Source organism: Theropithecus gelada, chromosome 11 (genome assembly GCF_003255815.1).
Source record: "Theropithecus gelada isolate Dixy chromosome 11, Tgel_1.0, whole genome shotgun sequence".
Lineage (NCBI taxonomy): Eukaryota > Metazoa > Chordata > Mammalia > Primates > Cercopithecidae > Theropithecus > Theropithecus gelada.
In genome coordinates, this window is record NC_037679.1 from 30,700,826 (window position 1) to 30,720,222 (window position 19,397).

At 37.7% G+C, this 19,397-nt stretch overlaps 2 protein-coding genes across 3 annotated transcripts in view; one reads left to right on the forward strand and one right to left on the reverse strand.

The window, feature by feature from the left end:
- The window catches only part of ZFC3H1 (zinc finger C3H1-type containing), a 56,127-nt gene extending 52,811 nt beyond the window's left edge, over positions 1-3,316 (reverse strand). The window contains exon 1 of the mRNA XM_025401735.1: positions 909-3,316. Coding sequence (XP_025257520.1) covers positions 909-1,506 — 598 coding nt within the window. The 5' untranslated portion in view covers positions 1,507-3,316. The remainder of the gene's footprint in view (positions 1-908) is intronic.
- Positions 1,770-18,572, forward strand: THAP2 (THAP domain containing 2). Of its 2 annotated transcripts, none has more exons than XM_025401737.1 (3): positions 1,770-2,453; positions 12,097-12,292; positions 14,582-18,572. In XM_025401737.1, exons 1-3 carry the CDS (start codon positions 2,383-2,385, stop codon positions 15,005-15,007), a joined length of 693 nt encoding a protein of 230 aa, XP_025257522.1. In that variant the 5' UTR covers positions 1,770-2,382; the 3' UTR covers positions 15,008-18,572. The 2 variants fall into 2 exon arrangements, with proteins under 2 accessions (XP_025257522.1, XP_025257523.1); XM_025401738.1 differs by lacking the exon at positions 1,770-2,453 and adding an exon at positions 3,515-3,621.
- Positions 18,573-19,397: the final 825 nt, after the last annotated feature.

Genomic DNA, 19,397 nt, shown 5'->3' on the forward strand with positions numbered 1-19,397 from the left:
CCCATTACAAAACAGGAAACCTTCGGATGACTGATTCCTCTGTATAAATCCTGAGTAAACTCAGTAATGTTTAAAACTGAGAATAAGCTTAGAAGTAGCAAAAATCTGGTATGTTACTATTTCCTTTCTCAAAGTATCCATAATCTCCACCCTCGCATACACATTCCTCCACTCTAACGTATTAAAATAAAAATGCTGATAAGTTTATCTTTCTCTTTCTGGCCCTCATTTAGTCAGCACGAAGAGTTACACAATGCGCAAAAGTGAACACAGATACAAACGTAAAGGAGGTAAAGCGTTCCAAAAAGATCAAATGAATCAAAAAGCTCTGAAACAGACTTGTTAAAGACACCAGAGTGTTTTTTTTTAACCTCCCCACCCCCCCCCCCCCCGCAATTTAAAAGGCAGCAACCGGAATAAATCAAGATAAAAACAGAATCACAAAAATAGTGCAGGACTGCGAAGACTGAAACTTTTACAATTTTCAATGTCAAACCGCAATATGATAAAGCAACAGTATTCCCCAAACTGGTTATGAATAGTTTTTTCTCTAACAATATGTCAACTTCACATAAAATACAAAGTTTCTGTCCCAGCAAAAATACAAATGCTAATGAAACTTGGGCTTCTAAGGTATTATTACAAATCAGACTTAACTGTCTTGGATTTCATCAGCTTAACCCAGTCCATAGCACGTTAATGTATCCAATGAAGCAGTCTTAACAATAACGCTATAGTGTGACACACGGGGAATTACCAAAGAACAACTTACTTTAAGTATACTGACACAGGGAGAAATCAGCGGTTCTGATGATTCAAAGTTACACTCGTCTCACAGACCTAGTAATGACGCTAAAGGGAACTTTGGTAAGTGACACACCCAGCGCCGACCGCCACGTTAAGGATACAGCTCTTCCGAGGTGGAGAGGGCTCTCGCCAGCTCTGACTGCTGCTGAACCCGGATCCTGCTCCTCCTCCCAGAGGGGGTCTGCACCCCGGCTTGCCTCCTCGCTCACCCACTCCTCGCCCCCGACTCCAGCGACTCCCACCCCGGTAAGGCCTGCCTCGAAAGCGGAAACGGTCCAAGGCGAGGTGGCTCCGCTCCCAGAAAGACGGCCGGGGACTGCTTTCGGACAGTGAACTCGAAGGCATCCGTACAGAGGGCGGATGAGACCGGAATGGTTCTTTGGGTCGGTAGCTGCTGGGTCCCCTGAGGTGGCCCCGCTCAGACGCGTGCCGCGAGCGTGAGAAATTCCTCAGCTGCTGCTGAGAAGAGGACGATGACGAGGAAGAGCCACCGCCTCCGCCGGATCCACCGCCCCGGGCCGAGTGAGGAGGCCTTCGCCGCGGATAGGGTAACAGCCCGCCGCCACTGCTGCTGCTGCTGCTCCGGCTCCGTATCTGGCTGTTATTATCGTCGTCACTGATCTCCCCATCTTCCAGCTCCCCTTCTTCCTTCGGCGAGAGGCCACTGGAGGCCGGGGCCGGAGTATCTGCGGTCGCCATCCGGGGAGCAGCGCCTTCCACACAACCTTAGCTCTCCGTCCGGGGATCCGCCCGACAATTGCCTCGTTTCCGCCGGGTCGGTGCGGTCTTACCCTACTCGGACACCTAGCGGCCTCTGTTCCCCAACTTCCCCGCACCCCAGCTCTCTCTCGCCGGACCGTCGCAACCCAGTTCCTTTTCCTAGCGCCCCCTTGCTCCTCAGCGATCGGGGTTCTTCCGCCTCGCGAGAAAGGGACTCTGGTAGCGGCTGTACCCGAAACGTCACTTCCTGCGACACGCAGGAAACAAAGGCTCACAGTTCACGCGATAATAACACCACTCGATACTCACTAGGATTTGTAGTCTTTCTTCTTTTTTCGGGTTCACTCTTCCGGTCTACGGGTCACACCCACTGCAGGATCTGGCCTGGTACAGCTGGGTGCATGCAGAAGTAGGTGGAGCTGCTCTTAGTTGCATCCTTGAGAGAGTTTTATTGTAAAACTCTTATAATTTATAGTAATCGGAGGGGAAAACACTTCCTTTTAATTGCTGTGAGGACCGCTGCCGAAGAAACGCAGTAGATCCGCTCCCTTTTTGGGGCGGGGAGAAAGAACGGGTTGTGTCCGCCATGTTGGTGAAGTCAAGCGAAGGCGACTAGAGCTCCAGGAGGGCCAGTTCTGTGGGCTCTAGTCCGCCATATTAATAAAGAGAAAGGGAAGGCTGACCCTCCCTCGCCTCCGCCCCCACATACACACCCCTTCTTCCCACTCCGCTCTCACGACTAAGCTCTCACGATTAAGGCACGCCTGCCTCGATTGTCCAGCCTCTGCCCGAAGGAAGCTTAGCAGCCAGCGCCTCAGTAGAGACTTAAGGGCGCTGAATGAGTGGGAAAGGGAAATGCCGACCAATTGCGCCGCGGCGGGCTGTGCCACTACCTACAACAAGCACATTAACATCAGCTTCCACAGGTAACCTGGGCAGGGAGTGGGGGTGACGGAAACTGGAGGTCCTATTCTGGCTATCGCTTGTGTGGAAGGAACAGGAGGATTCTCCTAATTCTAATAACTTTCCCAGCTGGTAGCAGGGAAGCATCATACGTCCTTTGTTTTTCTCAAATCTGCCCAATTTTTCCCTGCTTTCGGGGAAGCTTTACTCATTTTCTAAAAGAAATCCAAGTACTGTTTGGTGATTACCCCTTAGTAAAAAAGTAACAGGAGGATATCGTAATTTTCTACTCTTTTATTCCTCTGTTAGACCGGGTCTTGACATGAATGACGCCGTAAGGGAGAAAGAGATCTTCCCATTCAATCAGCAATCACCGTAAAAGCCTGCTGTGTTCCCGTTAAAATTAGGAAATTCTCACTAGATGAATTGACTGGGGAGGCATTTAGATTTCTAATAGTCACATAGTAATTCTGCGGAGGAATTGAGTCATCTTTGATAGCCATGGAATTAAGCGATGTTAATTAAAGTGCAAAAGATAACCTTTCTGTTCTTACTAGAACAGAGTAATAAAAAGAACCTAGGTTTTCTTTTGTTTGCTGGAAGAAAAATCAAAATTCTTTAGTTCTGTCAAACCAGAACTCTTGAAAGCACTTTGAACAATGCTTGGAAAATAACAGGTACTCTGTAAATGTTTACCTTCTCTGCAAGTGCCTGCCACGTGCCTCAAGAAAAGACACATTAAAAAGTTAAGTGACACCGGTCCTGATTTTATATATTTTATATACCTAACAACGTATGTGATGTTAGTATGTAGAAATTATATCCTTGACCTTTTTCCCTACCTCACTATTACGAACTGTACTTTTATTAAAAGCTGCCACTTAAAAAAAATCTTGTGATGTTTCTGTTTTTAAACTAGTTCATGCATATGTAGTGCTTTGTTCATTCATCCATCAAGTATGTACGGAGTTCCTAATTACCTGACATTGTGCTAAGGATCCAGAAAGTTCTAATCCTCCTGGAGTTTAGAATTTAGTGGAGGAGAAAGACATAAATCATTATAATTAAGTGCCACAGAAGAAACATTCAGAGACCTGACTTAGTCTTGGAACGTCAAAGAACACTTCTCAAAGGATGTGCTATTTCAAATGAGACCAAAGGATGACAGATTTGGTCCTGTATGCTACTTAAGTATTTTCTGTTTTATCCTAAGAGTACTTAAGAAGCCATGGAGGGTTTAAAAGAAGAATGGCACGATTAGATTTGCATATTAAAAAGTCCTCTGGTTGCAGTGTAGAGAATCGTAGTGTTACTGAAAGTGCTTGTCAAGCATCATCGGGAATGAACTTGATGAGAAAGGAACTTATTACAGAATATTAATGTACCTATTTTTTCCTTCACAGGGAAATCTTGTTACAATGTCAACTAAACTAAACCCTGTACTCAGTTGCTGGCACAATCAGCATTGGATTAGGGAAGGTCTGAGCTGACAGAGAAAAACTAGTTAGGAAGCTGTAGTAAATAAAACAAGGAAAGTCCACCCAATTTTCTAGACTAGGGTGATATTAGAGTAGAATTGGAGAGGAGGGGACAGATTTGAGAAATGTTCTAGGAGAAACTACTGAATTTAGTAATTTGGATAGATGAGAGAGGGTAGTCCAGACACCAATAACAATGTTTAACCCAGTGTGTTGGCTCACACCTGTAATCCCAGCACTTCGGGAGGCCAGGGTGGGCTGATCACTTGAGCCCAGGAGTTTGAGACCAGCCTAGAAAACATGGTGAAACTTCGTCTTTACAAAAAAAATACAAAAAATTAGCTGGCCATGGTGACGTGTGCCTGTAGTCCCAGCTACTTGGGAGGCTGAGGTGGGAGGACTGTCTGAACTGGGGAAGTTGAGGTTGCGCTGAGCTGTGATTGTACCACTGTACTCCAGCCTGGGCAATACAGTGAGACCCTGTATTGCCAGGGTCAAGAAAAAACAAAAAAAAGATGGATAGTGGTACAATAACATGCATAAAACTTGCCTATGAATTGAATATTTTCATGTGTGACCTCAGAAATTTAGGTCTTAAAATAGTATCATTATAATAAAAATACATTCCTATTTCGTAAATACAAACCAGGTTCAATTGATTCACTCCTTTACTACTGGGACATGAGTAGACTTTTTTTTTTTTTTTTTTTTGAGATAGAGTCTCATTCTGTCACCCAGGCTGGAGTACAGTGGTGCGATCTTGGCTCACTGCAACCTCCACCTTCTGGGTTCCAGCAATTCTCCTGCCTCAGCCTCCCAAATCGCTGGGACTACAGGTGCATGCCCACATGCCTGGCTAATTTTTATATTTTTTTAGAAGAGACTGGGTTTCACCATATTGGCCAGGCTGGTCTTGAACTCCTGACCTCGTGATCCACCTGCCTCGGCCTCCCAAAGTGCTGGGATTACAGGCATAAGCCACTGCGCCTGGCCATTAGTAGACTTCTGTATCTCCATGTGCAAGTTATTTTGCCTAAACTTACTGTCTCTATCTTTTTTACCTCTTAGCCAACTCTAGTCTTAAGTCTCCCCAGTAATCTGAAATTGCTCTTGCTAACATGACCTTTATGTCTCTCTACATTCATTTTTCATGGTGTGTGATCATTTCCTCCTTGAAATACTCTCTACTTTTAAATTAATTGACACTAATTTTATGATTATCTTCTTACTTTTTTGGCCTGTCTTCAATCTCCTTTGCTACTCTTCTCTCTACTCCTTAACCCAGGTCTTCACACTCATATCAAAATAATTTCAGCTATTCTGTGGTCTCAGCATCTACTTGTTGATGCCTCCCAAATCAGTATCTCCAGTCCATCTCTGTCTAATGAGTTCTAGACCTATAGGCAAGTGTCTACTCAGTATTTCTCTGGTCTTTTAGTTACCCAGATTTGTTATCTATATTGACAAACTGCCCTTCCCCAAACATACCCCCACTTCCTGTACTCTGTTTCTCAGTAAATGAAGACACTACCCATCTGGAAACTTGGAAGTCTTCCTCCCTTGACTTCTCACCATTACCCCTTGATTAGATTATTACAGTAGGCTTTTAACTGGCTCACTGTTTCCATCCATGCACTCCTAGCCACTCTTCTATAATCAATAGTATGTTGCTAAATATTTAATAAATGGTTCTTTAGGGAGGGGAAAAAGCCCTGATTTGTAGTGTTTCCCCACCTTCTATGATGTAAATACTACTACCAAGTCTAGTTTCAAGCTATCAATATAACATCACTGATTATGGAGTTGGGAAGAGATGTGCAGTCTCACACTATTCTATAGTACTTCCACCATACAGATAAAACAGACAACCGTAAGAGTAAAGGTAACAGTAAAATCACTAGGAAATTTGGGAATTTTGGTATTCATTACCTTTTCATTTTATTTAATTGCAACTTTATATTAATTTAATTTTAATAATGGGTGTGTTTAACAACTGGCTCACAGATTTTCTGTTAACAATCAGCTCTCACAATTCAGCCTTTTAATGGCTTACCATTGCCATTTTGGATAAGGTGGACAAGGTTCAAAATTACTCTTTGACTTAGAAGGTCCTCCAGCGTTGTTTCATAACACTATTCTCTGTCCCCAAGATATTCTTAACACTCTACTGACCCACCCTAACTTTCCTAGCTGATTCCTATAATTTTTAAGGCCTCCTGACTAGACTAGCTCTTCCTGTTTTATGATTCCATACAATCTTGTACTTACCCTTTTATAAGACTCATGGACACTTGTAGTTACTTTTATTATAATAATAAATAGCATTTATTTAGTATTTAGCAGGTACTGTGCACTGGGCTAAGCATTTACTGACATTTTTTCATATAATCCTTATGACCACACTAGGCGCCATTCTTATCACCACTTTATATATGATAAAAAGGAGACCCAAAAAGGTTAACTTGCCTAAAGTCACCCAGATATTATGCAGAGGAGCAAGGATTGGTGCCCTGGTTTGAGTCCAGAGACAGTGGCCACTGTTCCATTGCATCCAGCTAGTTGATTCCCTACCTTCCCCATTACAGTATACACTCATGGAAGAGAAGTACTATGTCTATTTTGTTTACTACTGTGTCTTCAGTGCCTAGGACAGTGCTTGGAATGTATGAGGCATTCAACTGATTATTGAAGATGCACACAAAATAGCACTGTTTAAACTACTGAGTGACTTTTCAAAACATCAAATATTTGTAAGAGCCTGGTTCTGTTACTGTATAGATAAGAATATATCCTTCTCTTACCATAATATTAATTTCATCATATTTATGTGATGATTTATTATTAAATTAAGGTGAACCTAAATTTAGCTTATGGCTATATCTCCCACTCTTTGAATGTGCTGAGAAAAGTCCAAACAACACATCCAAAACATGATCAAGGTTAGTGCTGTACAAAAACATTACACCAAAATTAAATATAAAATCATTGATTATTCATTTTCTGTTATGAATCTAAAAATCTAAAGACTAGTAGTGCCAAATTAACCCCATTAGTTCATTGATTCATTGATTCAGAAAAGTTCATTGAGTGCTTAACAGGTACTATGCTAGATACTATGCTAAACTCAGGGACAAAGCAGTGAAAAACATAGCTCCTACCCTAGAGAAACTTACAGTCCAGTGGGAAAGATAGAAAAGTAACCAAAAAACTGTGATATCAGTGCTATAGCAACATCTAACCCAGTCCTCTGATCATGGAAAACTTCCTTAATAAGATAGGGTTCCTTAACAGTCTTAAGTAGAATCTGGTCAAGTTAAGGTTTGATTCAAGGCATTGATTTCCTAATTAAGGAGCTAGTTTTAAAAAGAGCTTTAAAAGAAAGAGAATTAAGGACCTGAATAATATCTGAAAGACAGTCTTAGAGTGGAAGAGTCTTACACAAATAATAATACAATGATAGTACTTGTTTATTGAGTCTTTATCGAGGCCCTGACAAGAAGAAATATGTTTAAAGCCTTATTTTTTGCTTAGTCTTTAGGAAATATTTTCAAACTGTCAAATACTGGGACAGAGATCTTTGAAATGAGACTAGATTGTTGTTAAGAGGTGAGGCTAGGCAGAGTAAATAAGTTATCAGAAAATTATTCAGCTAGGCGCGGTGGCTCATGCCTGTAATCCTAGCACTTTGGGAGGCCAAGGCAGGTGGATCACGTGAGGTCAAGAGTTCGAGACCAGCCTAGCCAACATGGGAAACACCGTCTCTACTAAAAATACAAAAAAAAAAAAAAAAAAATTAGCCAGGTGTGGCGGGCGCCTGTAATCCTAACTACTCAGGAGGCTGAGGCAGGAGAATCGCTTGAACCCGGGACGCAGAGGTTGCAGTGAGCTGAGATCCTGCCACTGCCCTCCAGCCTCGGCAACAAGAGTGAAACTCCCTCTCAAAGAAAAAAAAAAAATCTCTATTTTCTTGTAAAATAGAAAAAAATGCAAATGTGAATTGTGGAGTGATATACAGATGTTAGTATCTTCAGATCAGGGTGCCTATAGGGTTGAGGGTGATGGAGACAGAAGATGGGAGAGTGTTGACTGTAAATCCAGACATTCATTTCTTTGTGCCCCTCATTGCTGGTAATGTTAGCAAACCTAGTATATGCGATATACCCAAAGCTGTTACCTAATGAGGCTGCATTTGGGGGCTTCTGAACCACATGATCTTCTAACTTGGATTTTGTGGTTCTTTTTAAGCACCAGTGATTTCATAATTAATATCTAAAGGATAATGTAGTCAAACCAAAGAGTTTTACACAAGCTGACTACATGCGACTGTTGATTCTTATATTTCCAAGTTACCGGTATAATTTTTAGAGAGAGCCCCTTATATTTGTCTCTTCCTTAACAGGTACACGCTGGATGCATATCAGTATATAGTTGACCCTTGAACAATACAGGGTTTAGGGGTGCAGAAGCTCCCTCACCACACAGTCGAAAATCAGAGTATGACTTTTGATTCCCCCCAAATTGAACTAATAGCCTTAAACAATAACACAAACAATCAACACATTTTTTATGTTACATGTGTTCTGTACAGTATTCTTACAATAAAGTAAGCCAGAGAAAAGAAAATGTTATTAAGAAAATCCTGCCAGGCATGGTGACTCACCCCTGTAATCCCAACACTTTGGGAGCCCGAGGCAGGTGGGTCACCTGAGGTCAGGAGTTCGAGACCAGCCTGGCCAACATGGTGAAACCCCGTCTCTATTAAAAATACAAAAATTAGGCGGGCGTGGTGGCAGGTGCCTGTAATCTCAGCTACTCAGAAGGCTGAGGCAGGAGAATCACTTGAACCTGGGAGGTGGAGGTTGCAGTGAGCCGAGATGGCGCCATTGTACTCCAGCCTGGGCAACGAGAGCAAAACTCTGTCTCAAAAAAAGAAAAAAAAAAATCTTAAGAGAAAATATATTTACTATTGATTACGTGGAAGTGGATCACTATAAAGGTATTCATCCTTGTTGTCTTCACACTGAGTAGGCTGAGGAGGAGGAGGAAGAGGGGGGTTGGTTTTGCTGCCTCAGGCATGGCAAAGGTGAAAGAGGTGGAAGGGGAGGCAGGAAAGGCAGGCACACTCGGTCTAACTTTATGGAAATATATCATAATTTCTGTCTTACTCTTTTTCATTTCTCTAAAAATGGTTCTATATCGTACCGATCCTTCTTCCCTGTTTGCTTTAGTTTCAGTGACCCTGTTATAGAAGGGTCCATGTCATAAAAGAAGTCAAAAGCAGTCTTAAATAATCAGAACCCTTCTGCCAGATTTTCTAATGTCAATTTTTCTGGCATTGCTTCTTCTACAACTTCTTCCTCATCATCTGGCAGTGGTTCAGAAGCACTCAGCTCCATCAAGCAGTCTTCTGTTAATTCCTCTGGTGTGGTGTCTTCAATCAGTTCTTGAATTTCTTTAAGATCTATATCTTGAAACCTGTCATTGTCCACCTTTTTTGCCATATCAACAATCTCTTTCATGATTTCCCTTATCAGCTCTGTCATGAAGACTGTGAAGTCACACACAAATACACAGTTTTCTTTAACAGGAAGTTATTGTTTTGGGCTTGGTGTCTTTCACCACTTTTTCTGTAATAATTTTCAATGGTGCAGTCCTTGTATACTTTCATAGTGTTTTCTATCTTTGTTGGGTTTTTTTCCATCACGTTGGCAATCCTTTCCATAGAGTACCATGTGTAATGATCCTTAAAACTTGTGACCCTCTGATCTAGAAGTTGAATTAAAGACATTGAATTTGAGGGCGAATAGACCACTTTGACACCTTCTGTGTTGGACTCACGGATCTTGGTGGCCAGGGGCATTGTCCAAAATGGAAAGAACTTTAAAAGGCAGTACCTTACTGGCAACGTGCTTCCTAAATTTAATGGAACCAATCCAGAAAAAGGGTTCTCGGTGTCCGGGCCTCTCATTTTACAACAAAAAGACTGGCAGCTGGTGTTTATCTTTCTTTTTCAAGGCTCAGGGTTTAGCAGGTTTGTAGATAAGGGCAGAATTGATATAAACCCAACTGCATTTGTACAAAACAGTGTTAGCCTATGCCTTCTTGCCTTAAGTCCTGATGTTTGCGTCTCTTCCTTACTAATAAATATCCTTTGTGGCATTTTTTTTCAAGAAAGGGCATTTTTGTCTGCATCAAAAACCTGTTTAGACAGATAGCCTTTCTCTTGAATGGTCTTAATGGCATTGGGGAACACCTGCAGCCTCTTGGTCAGCAGAAGCTGTTTCTCTCTTATCTTCACATTTTTTAAGCCAAACCTCTTTCTAAAATTATCAAACATCCTCTGATGGCATTAAATTTGCAGCTTCAGATCATTCACCTTCCTTTTGTTTTATCATATGACAACCTCACTTTTTCTCCAGAGTTCTATATAAACTCTAATATGATTTTTCTAAAAAATTTTCTTTCTAAAAAAAAACTACCTGTAGTCCTGGAATATAGGTATGACTTTCTTACAGCAATTGTGCACTCATATAAAAGCTGCATTTCCAATACAGAATAGAAAGATATTTCACAAAAAGTACAAGATCTTTGTACCTGCTGGCATAGCTGTAGCAACAGCTTGACAATTTTTTTTTTTTTTAACAATGGTCCTGGATTTATTTATTTTGAAATGGCGAGCAACCACAGCTGTACACCTAAATCTATGGGGGATATATATCTCTCTCAAGCAATTCAAATTTTTCTTGTATTGTCATGACTCTGCTTCTTAGAGCACATCCATCATCACTAATGGCACTTCATATGGGTATCATGGTATTATTTAAGGTTTATGATATTGCACTAAATACAATGAAAAATATGCAAGAACTGCGAGAAATCACTTTCTGCCATGATACACAACTTACTGGAGAGACAAATTGCTCAGACAGAGATAATTAGCATCACATGGCACTTTAAGTGGGTACTCAACAGCACTTATTGAGCTCACCACAATAAGAGATGGCTATAAAATTATTACAGTAGTACAGTATGTACTACAGTTGGTTTTATGCCGTTATCATTATACTGCATCTTTGCATTTGTTTACATTCTTCTGGACTGAATGATGCCATGTACAGTCTCTGCAAAATTTGATAATTTTAACTTTTTAAAATCTATATATTTCACGGTAGTAAATGACAAAATAGTATGTGTACATTTTATGGTAGTAAATGATAAAATAGACTGGCATCTACATATATTTTATATATTAATGACATACCTTTTTCTTAATTTTTTCGATGTTTCCAGGCTACATGGTTTGTCTGCAAGTTTTTTTCAATTGTTTCAAATTCCAATATATTTATTGAAAAAAATGCACATATAATTGGACCTGTGTAGTTCAAACCCATGTTGTTAAAGCGTCAACTGTATTTTATACTTGAAGTATGAAAGGAAAAACATTGCTACAAAGCATTTTACGTTTTTGTAAGTTTGCTTTCTGCTGCACTACATAATTAAAGAGTTGACTTTTAAAAAATATTTGTTGTTTACATACAGAATATTATTATTCTGTATTTGTATTAATTTAGCAAATTTTGTTGAATCCCTGCTGTTTGCAAAGCATTGTGCTAAGTGTCAAAGATAAATACATGCCAAGATATAATGATCCCTGTCCTCAAGAAATTTATAATCTTTGTCATTGGAAATTAAAATGGAAAAATTACAAAATAATGTGGTAAGTGTCATAATGATGGGACATAGAGGAAGGAGTACCGGCATCTGCCTAGGCTTTCCTTGACAAAATTTAATCTTTAGATACCTGATTTTTCTTGACTACATATATCAGCAGCAGATTAAAGCATGGTGAAATTATTCCTGCTTGTAATGGTTCTACTTAAACTTGATCTAAATCAGTTTAGTCATGTTTTATTTTACTGCCCAGATTAAGGGCTAATTGGGAAGAAGTGTCTCTTTTTAAAAGCCCTGAAATATAAAACGACTCAAGTCAGTTTCTGACTAAGTTTTTCAAACTTATAAAACATTACCATGAATTGGTTTCTGTTTCAGTGTCTGGATATTGTGAGTTTAACATTTTCTATGTAAATGGGACACACTTTTAATCATCTTCGAAATTTCTTTTAATCATTTAGGTGCAACCAGAATTATGATAGTTGGAACTTGAGTTGCATATTTCTTTTTGTTTAAGGTTTCCTTTGGATCCTAAAAGAAGAAAAGAATGGGTTCGCCTGGTTAGGCGCAAAAATTTTGTGCCAGGAAAACACACATTTCTTTGTTCAAAGCACTTTGAAGCCTCCTGTTTTGACCTAACAGGACAAACTCGAAGACTTAAAATGGATGCTGTTCCAACCATTTTTGATTTTTGTACCCATATAAAGTCTATGGTAGGTAATGTTACTCTCCTGTTTTTAAAACCATTTTTAGAACCCATTCCTTTTTGTTTATGCAGTTATTAACTGAGATTCATTTATAGTGATATGCCTCAAAAAAGTTGCAGACCTTCCTTTTGTACAGTAAAGGTACAGGCTAGAATCAGAGTTTGGGTCTCCTGACTCCAATATTCTTTCCCCAATCCAAATTGTTTTACTATATTGGAATTTTACATTATTACCAATTATTATTAATAATTGTACCATTGGTAAAACTGAAAAATCATATAAGTAATGAAACTTCCAGCATCACTGTGTTCTGATTTTAAAATGACATACAAATAACATGTGTAAAGTACTTTAAGAGCAGCACAGCCAGAGTTACACCAAAGAATGTAAGTTCAGAGGGAGGCAGACATAACAGAAATCTTCAGAGAGCTTGGGCATTTAGAGTGGGCTTTTGAAGCCTTGGGAGTTTAAAATAGAGGAAAGGGATCTTGGCTTTGCACAGAATAATTACAGTTGCATGATGAGATCAAAAACCAGTGGGCTAAGGGGTGAGTAGGAAATGTTAGCAACTGATATTTAAAAGGAAAGAATGAAGAAAAAATGAAGCAAAAAAAGTAAAATTAAAAAATGAAAGAATTAAGATATAAGACGAATGAATTAAAACAATGTTTTATCTAGTTAGGGAAGATCTGACCAGAGAGGAAAACCTAGCTGGGAAAGACAGGGTCACCAAGGGTAAGAAAGGGTAAAATGAACACAAATAGTTTAGCTTTGAAAGGCAGGACAAACATGTTTTCCTCTGAGACAGGAAAAACTACTGTTTCTCTTGTTTGTAACAGTTAAACTTTTAAGTGTATATGAGTTATTATCTGAATGGGAGACCAGATTGTGGTAAGCTAATTACCACTGATGTTAGAAAAGCTCCAGGAGGGCAAGAGCTAGTCTTTTTCATGTGTGAATCCTCAGCACCTCAAACAGTGTCTGGGACATAGTATATACTCAAATACTGAATTTGAAATGTACCTTATTTTTGACATTTTGATTATTTATTTAATAAATACAAGTAAACTTTCCATTATGCCAGAATCTAAGCTCAGTACTAGAGATACAAAGATCAAAAAAGAGTTCCTGTCAATTCCCTAGGCAGAGGGACTAACTGAGGTTTCATGAAGATAGGAACCATATTGTCTTATTTGTTCAGTGTTGTGTCCCCAGGAATTCATAGTATGTGTTTCAGTAAATGTTTATGAATAAAAGACACAGACTTATGAGGATATGATATAATCTGGAAACTCTCAGTGGCTTAGTATTGCTGGAGTATAAATCAAGATGGTAAATTGCAGAATGGGGTGAGATCCTAAATTGTATAGTATGCCATGTAAAGATTTTTTTCCCTTGAGATAATAGGTAGGCAAAGAATAATTTGGCCAGAATAGAAATGTCAAATATTCTAGAAAAATTATTCTCATGGCAGAATGTGGATTAATGAGGATCAAAATGAAGTGCAGAGATCAATAAAGAATAATACAGTCAGAACAGATATGATAGAGGCCCAGTGTAAGTAGTGACATCGAGAATGACAGTGTTCAGCCTTACTGTGGAACAGAGAAAGGAAAAAAAAGAATGATGGAGAGGAGAGGATTCATGGTGGGAATATTTAGTGGGTAGACTTAACAGGACTTGATGACCATTTGAATGAAAGAGATAAAAGCAAAACAAATCTCCTGATTTTGGCAAATGTTCCTAGCCAGATTTTAAATCCTTGAAGACGTATGTAACTATCAAAAATGAATAGGTAAATATATTTAGAAACTTGGTACTTAAGAATATATTTCTCCAGATCCTTCAGTTTTCATTAAGTAGGACCCTGGTTCTAAAATATTCATCAGATTGAGAAAATGGTATTTAATTAAAAGGGGATCAAATTAATATCATAAATAATATCTACATGTATTCTAAATTGACCTTAGTAAATTGCAAAGGATCTTTAAAGTCTCTATAGAATCACAGTCAATGATTTGGAAAAAACCTTGGACATCCATTGTCTATTTCCAAATCAATGTTTGAATCTCTCTGGATATGGGACAAAAAGAAGTAGGTGACTAGAGTTTATTCAGCCAGTTAAAAAACTTAATCTTGGATTACCTGAGATGGCTGCTGCTGTTTCCTATTAAGGTTTTGATATTGACTTTTAAAAGAACAGTTTAAATACTCTGTTATCCAAAACTGGACACTATTTGCTTATTTGTGATATTTCATAATTTATGTTCAACCCTCTAATTTTATTCGGCTCAGAAACTCAAGTCAAGGAATCTTCTGAAGAAAAACAACAGTTGTTCCCCTGCTGGACCATCTAATTTAAAATCAAACATGAGTAGTCAGCAAGTACTACTTGAACACAGCTATGCCTTTAGGAATCCTATAGAGGCAAAAAAGAGGATCATTAAACTGGAAAAAGAAATAGCAAGCTTAAGAAGAAAAATGAAAACTTGCCTACAAAAGGAACGTAGAGCAACTCGAAGATGGATCAAAGCCACTTGTTTGGTAAAGAATTTAGAGGCGAATAGTGTATTACCTAAAGGTACATCAGAACACATTTTACCAACTGCCTTAAGCACTCTTCCTTTGGAAGATTTTAAGATCCTTGAACAAGATCAACAAGATAAAACACTGCCGAGTCTAAATCTAAAACAGACCAAGAGTACCTTCATTTCAGTTTAGCTTGCACAGAGCTTGATGCCTATCCTTCATTCTTTTCAGAAGTAAAGATAATTATGGCACTTACGCCAAAATGCATTATTTAATAAAGTTTTACTTGAAGTAACATTACTGTATAATTTGTGAAGACTTGATTACAAAAGAATTAAAAAATTTGTATGAAATTTTTATTTGAAAATGAATGGAAGTGCCTTACATTAGAATTATGGACTTAAAATTTTTGCCAATAAATTGTATGTTTGAAAGGTGTTTTTTGTTTCTGTCTTTTAAAACTACTATTAAAAGAACAGCTTATGATAAGTAATATGTTTAACTTACATTAGAAAAGAATTTTTTCCTGTACCAAAGTTGGCATATTGCATTCTAAATAAGATGCTAAATAACAGTTAACCAACATTTACATGACCTTAAAACTGCTGGGATTTGTATTAAATTATAATTGGCACTGTGATTTGAAAAATTTATAGAAAAAAAAGGTACAGGGCAAGTTTTTAAATTAAAATGTTCTGTATTTTGTTTTACCAGTAAAAGTGAGCTTGTCATGGCCTCTCTCGTAAGAATATTAGATTTTAAAATAGGTTGTAAAATATTTTGAAAATATTTGAATGTGAAGTACCATTGAGTCATCCAAACTAGGTAAGGCCTCAAGTACTTTAAACTAGTAAAATCTAGTAGCTGATAATATTCACCTAAGAAAACGTTGTAAAATAATTCAGAGTTCAGGACCTAGCTAAGTAAATGTATACTCCTCTTTTTCTCATAATAAAAACCTTACATTTCCAACTTCAAAATTGGTGCTTACGTATTGATTGATAACCAAAACTCCTAAGGTTTTTTGTTTTCTTTTTAACTACTTTCTAAATGCATGCTATACCTCAGAAATAGTATATCAATATAGTGAGATTTTTTTTTCCTCTTCATAAACCCCCAGTAAAATTTAATCACAGGAAACTACTTATATCTTCACAATTTGTATTAATAACTTAAAATGGCATCAGTTTATTTTAGACATCAGCTTGCTTTTTATCTCCTTTTTCAGTGAGTGAAATAGAGCAACCAGCATGCCTGTGTTCCCAGCTACCTGGGAGGGTAAGGTGGGAAGATCACTTGAACCTAGGAGGTTGAGGCTGTGGTGAGCTGTGATTGCACCACTGCACTCCAGCCTGGGCGATGGAGTGAGACCCCTGTCTCTAAAACAACAACAACAACAACAGCAAAAACAAATAAAGCAACCATAGTGCATAAGGGAAATTAAATGTTCCCTATAGAAATATGTGTATGTCTGTGATAGTGGTATACAAATGCTAATTATTTTACAAAATAAAAGTATCAGAACTATTCTTATCATTGGCACTTGAACAATTAAAGGGTTTGCTTTATTTCACTAATGTTTAATAGGAACCCTTTGCTTCAAACACCTTTGTTGAAATCATGTAAAAATGTGTTAATATATAATCAAGTTATTTAACTTAACTTATTTAATTCAAACTGGTGATACTAACATATGAAGGTAGCATAAACCTAAGTCATAAATTGCTATAAAACTTTTCTGTAAAGTAATAGCTAATTTATTATTTAAAAAAAAAATCCCTCTTTTTGCCAACTGTTTAGGATTGCATTTGCTTGGATCCTAGTAAGAATTCTTTTACAGTTTTAGCACTCTCTTTACTAAGGAATGCCTCCCAAGGAAATGCAAAGGTAGGAAAAGTCTCTTAGAATGCCCATGAGGTATTTAAAACAGATATTTATGAAAATCTTTTTGTGGATGTTATAAATCTTGCTAGTTATTTTATCTTTATCTTAAGTATTGGATGTAGTTCCTTGGAATTGTCATTACATACTTATTTTTTTCTAGTATGGTTTCAAATAACTTTTCACCAGCATATAATCATCATCAAACATTTACTGACCACATCTACCTTACAACTCAAAATAAGTTGGACAAATAATCATTTGAATAAAAACTATTTTTTCCAAGTATAACCACTCTCATGTGGTTCACCCTTCACCCCAGATACAAAACACTTACTTATGTAGCCCAGTTCCCATCTACAATAATACTTTGAAATCTTAATAAATTTTAAAAATCATAAAAATAAAATATTGCAAAATACAACAACTTTTTGACAAAGTTACTTCATCTTCATTCATTATTACTTGACAGTATTAAATAAACTACTACTCAATAATTTTAGAGTAAACTTTTCTGTGTTTTCTCTGTCATTTTCGTTTTACTGTCCTGACAACATGCTCCAAACTGTTTGCATCAAATTGTTTTATTAGTATACATTTGTCTACCTTTGAACTAGCTTTATTCACAGAGAAAAACCTAAAAGGGGTCTATTAAAATCCTGCTTTCAGTTCAATAGGTTTTTTTTTTTTATCACCCTGACCATAAAACTAACTGAAATTATAATAGCTTTTTTTCCTCTGCTGGTCACAACACAGATCTTCTGTTTATTTGTCCTCCGTCTACTGGGCACCAACCTCTACAAAGAACCAGCCAAAGGCTAGGTACTTGATATACAAAGGAATATGACATTATTTTCTGCCCTCAAGTTGCTGTATCTCTTGAGAGAAGTAATATTTATAACACAATATGATAAATGCTACAAAAGAAATAGCTATAAAGTCCCTTTGGTAAATGCTGTTGAATTGGAATTCAGTAAGAACTATAAACTGTAGACCTTTTTATAATCAAATGCTTTTGTTTTGAAACAAAACAGATTCCTCCTTATATTGACTTAGCAAAGGAGGTACAGGACATTGGCATTTGACCTGAATTATGGTGTTTTATTGAAGGAGCTATAAGACAACATTTTTACCCTTTAAAATGAACACTGAACAAATGTGGTGTTAATGGTATCTTTGTTAAAAGGAAAACATAGCTATAAATAAAATAGTACATCAAAATCTAGTACTGGAGTTCATTTGAAATTTGGTATTTTGTGTAAAATAACAAACCTATGAACACAGATTTTTAAAATAACTCAGAATCTTATAAAGCACTTTGGTATTTATTTGTTCTCTTTTTCCTTACATTCTGTGTGGTAGGTGGTATTACCTCTGATTTACACATGAAGACATCTTTGTTAATTCGATTTATTTATTCATTTGGGCATTTACTATGTGCCAACTTGCACAAGGAATAGAAATGTCTGTGATCTAGATAGTTCTAGATTGAACATAGATCTTCTGCCAACAAATCCTCTCTGCTGTTCACATTACACTTTGTTTAACATATGAACCAGGTTACTAAAATAGGACAAATCATGTGTCTTAAAATATGAAAATAGTAAAGTCTTTGAGGTCACTTGATCTTTCCTATAAAGTAGACTTTATAATACTGTGTTTTATCTCATTTCTCAATGTTAGAATACGGGTAGATTTTAATTTTGCTATAATATAGGAAATGTTTCATCTTTGTACCAAAATATTGGATTCTTCTGATATTTAGACAGTTGGAAACTTTCTAAAATTGAGGATTTTGTAATGTATACTAAATAATTGCATATTCACAAAAATGTATTCTGAGTATGGTGATATTAAACATTTTTCCCTAAGGAAATTACTGTCATGCCTGTTATTTCTCAAAAATGTACATAAATATTTCTGTGAAAGTTCTTTTACACTGACCCCCTAAAAGACTTCTGTGAAGTCCTTCTCCCTAAACTGAAGCAAATGGTAAAACAAATAAAGATAATGTAAAGCCTTGAAGAGAAGTTATTTTCATTTTTGTTGCTCAAGTTATATCTAAATGTACATTATAGTTTATTTGCACTGTTTTAGATACTGGTTAGGCAATCTAGACGAGATATATGAAGGGCTATAAAAATGGTAAGAGTCTATCTCTATCCTGACCGTAATTTGAGGCTCACACAAAAATTTATTTGCAGGCTAAGTACAGGGGTTCGTGCTTGTAATCCCAGCATGTTGTGGGGCTAAGATGGGTGGATCACTTAAGGCCAGGAGTTTAAGATCAGCCTGGGCAACTTAGCGAGACACCCGTCTCTACAAAAATAATGAAATAAAAATTAGCCAGGCATGGAGGCATGTGACGTAGTCCCCTAGCTACTCAGGAGGCTGAGGCAGGAGGACTGCTTGAGCCCAGGAGTTCAAGGCTGCAGTGAACTATGATTGCACCACTGCACTTCAGCCTGGGCAACAGAGTACAACCCTGTCTCTTAAAAAAAAAAAAAAAAGACATTATCAAAGCACAATTTTACTAACAAAAGGGAAAGAAGATTGTGATATTTTATTAATTTTTTTCTGATTAAAACATTGTTTCGGGCCGGGCGCAGTGGCTCACGCCTGTAATCCCAGCACTTTGGGAGGCCGAGGTGGGCGGATCACAAGGTCAGGAGTTCCAGACCAGCCTGGCCAACATAGTGAA

Excerpts from the sequence above, each read along its gene's own strand:
- THAP2 (XM_025401737.1), top strand. The coding sequence starts at position 2,383 with ATGCCGACCAATTGCGCCGCGGCGGGCTGTGCCACTACCTACAACAAG. Across the intron at positions 2,454-12,096 it reads ATTAACATCAGCTTCCACAG|GTTTCCTTTGGATCCTAAAA; the intron begins GTAACCTGGGCA and ends TTTTTGTTTAAG. Across the intron at positions 12,293-14,581 it reads GTACCCATATAAAGTCTATG|AAACTCAAGTCAAGGAATCT; the intron begins GTAGGTAATGTT and ends TATTCGGCTCAG.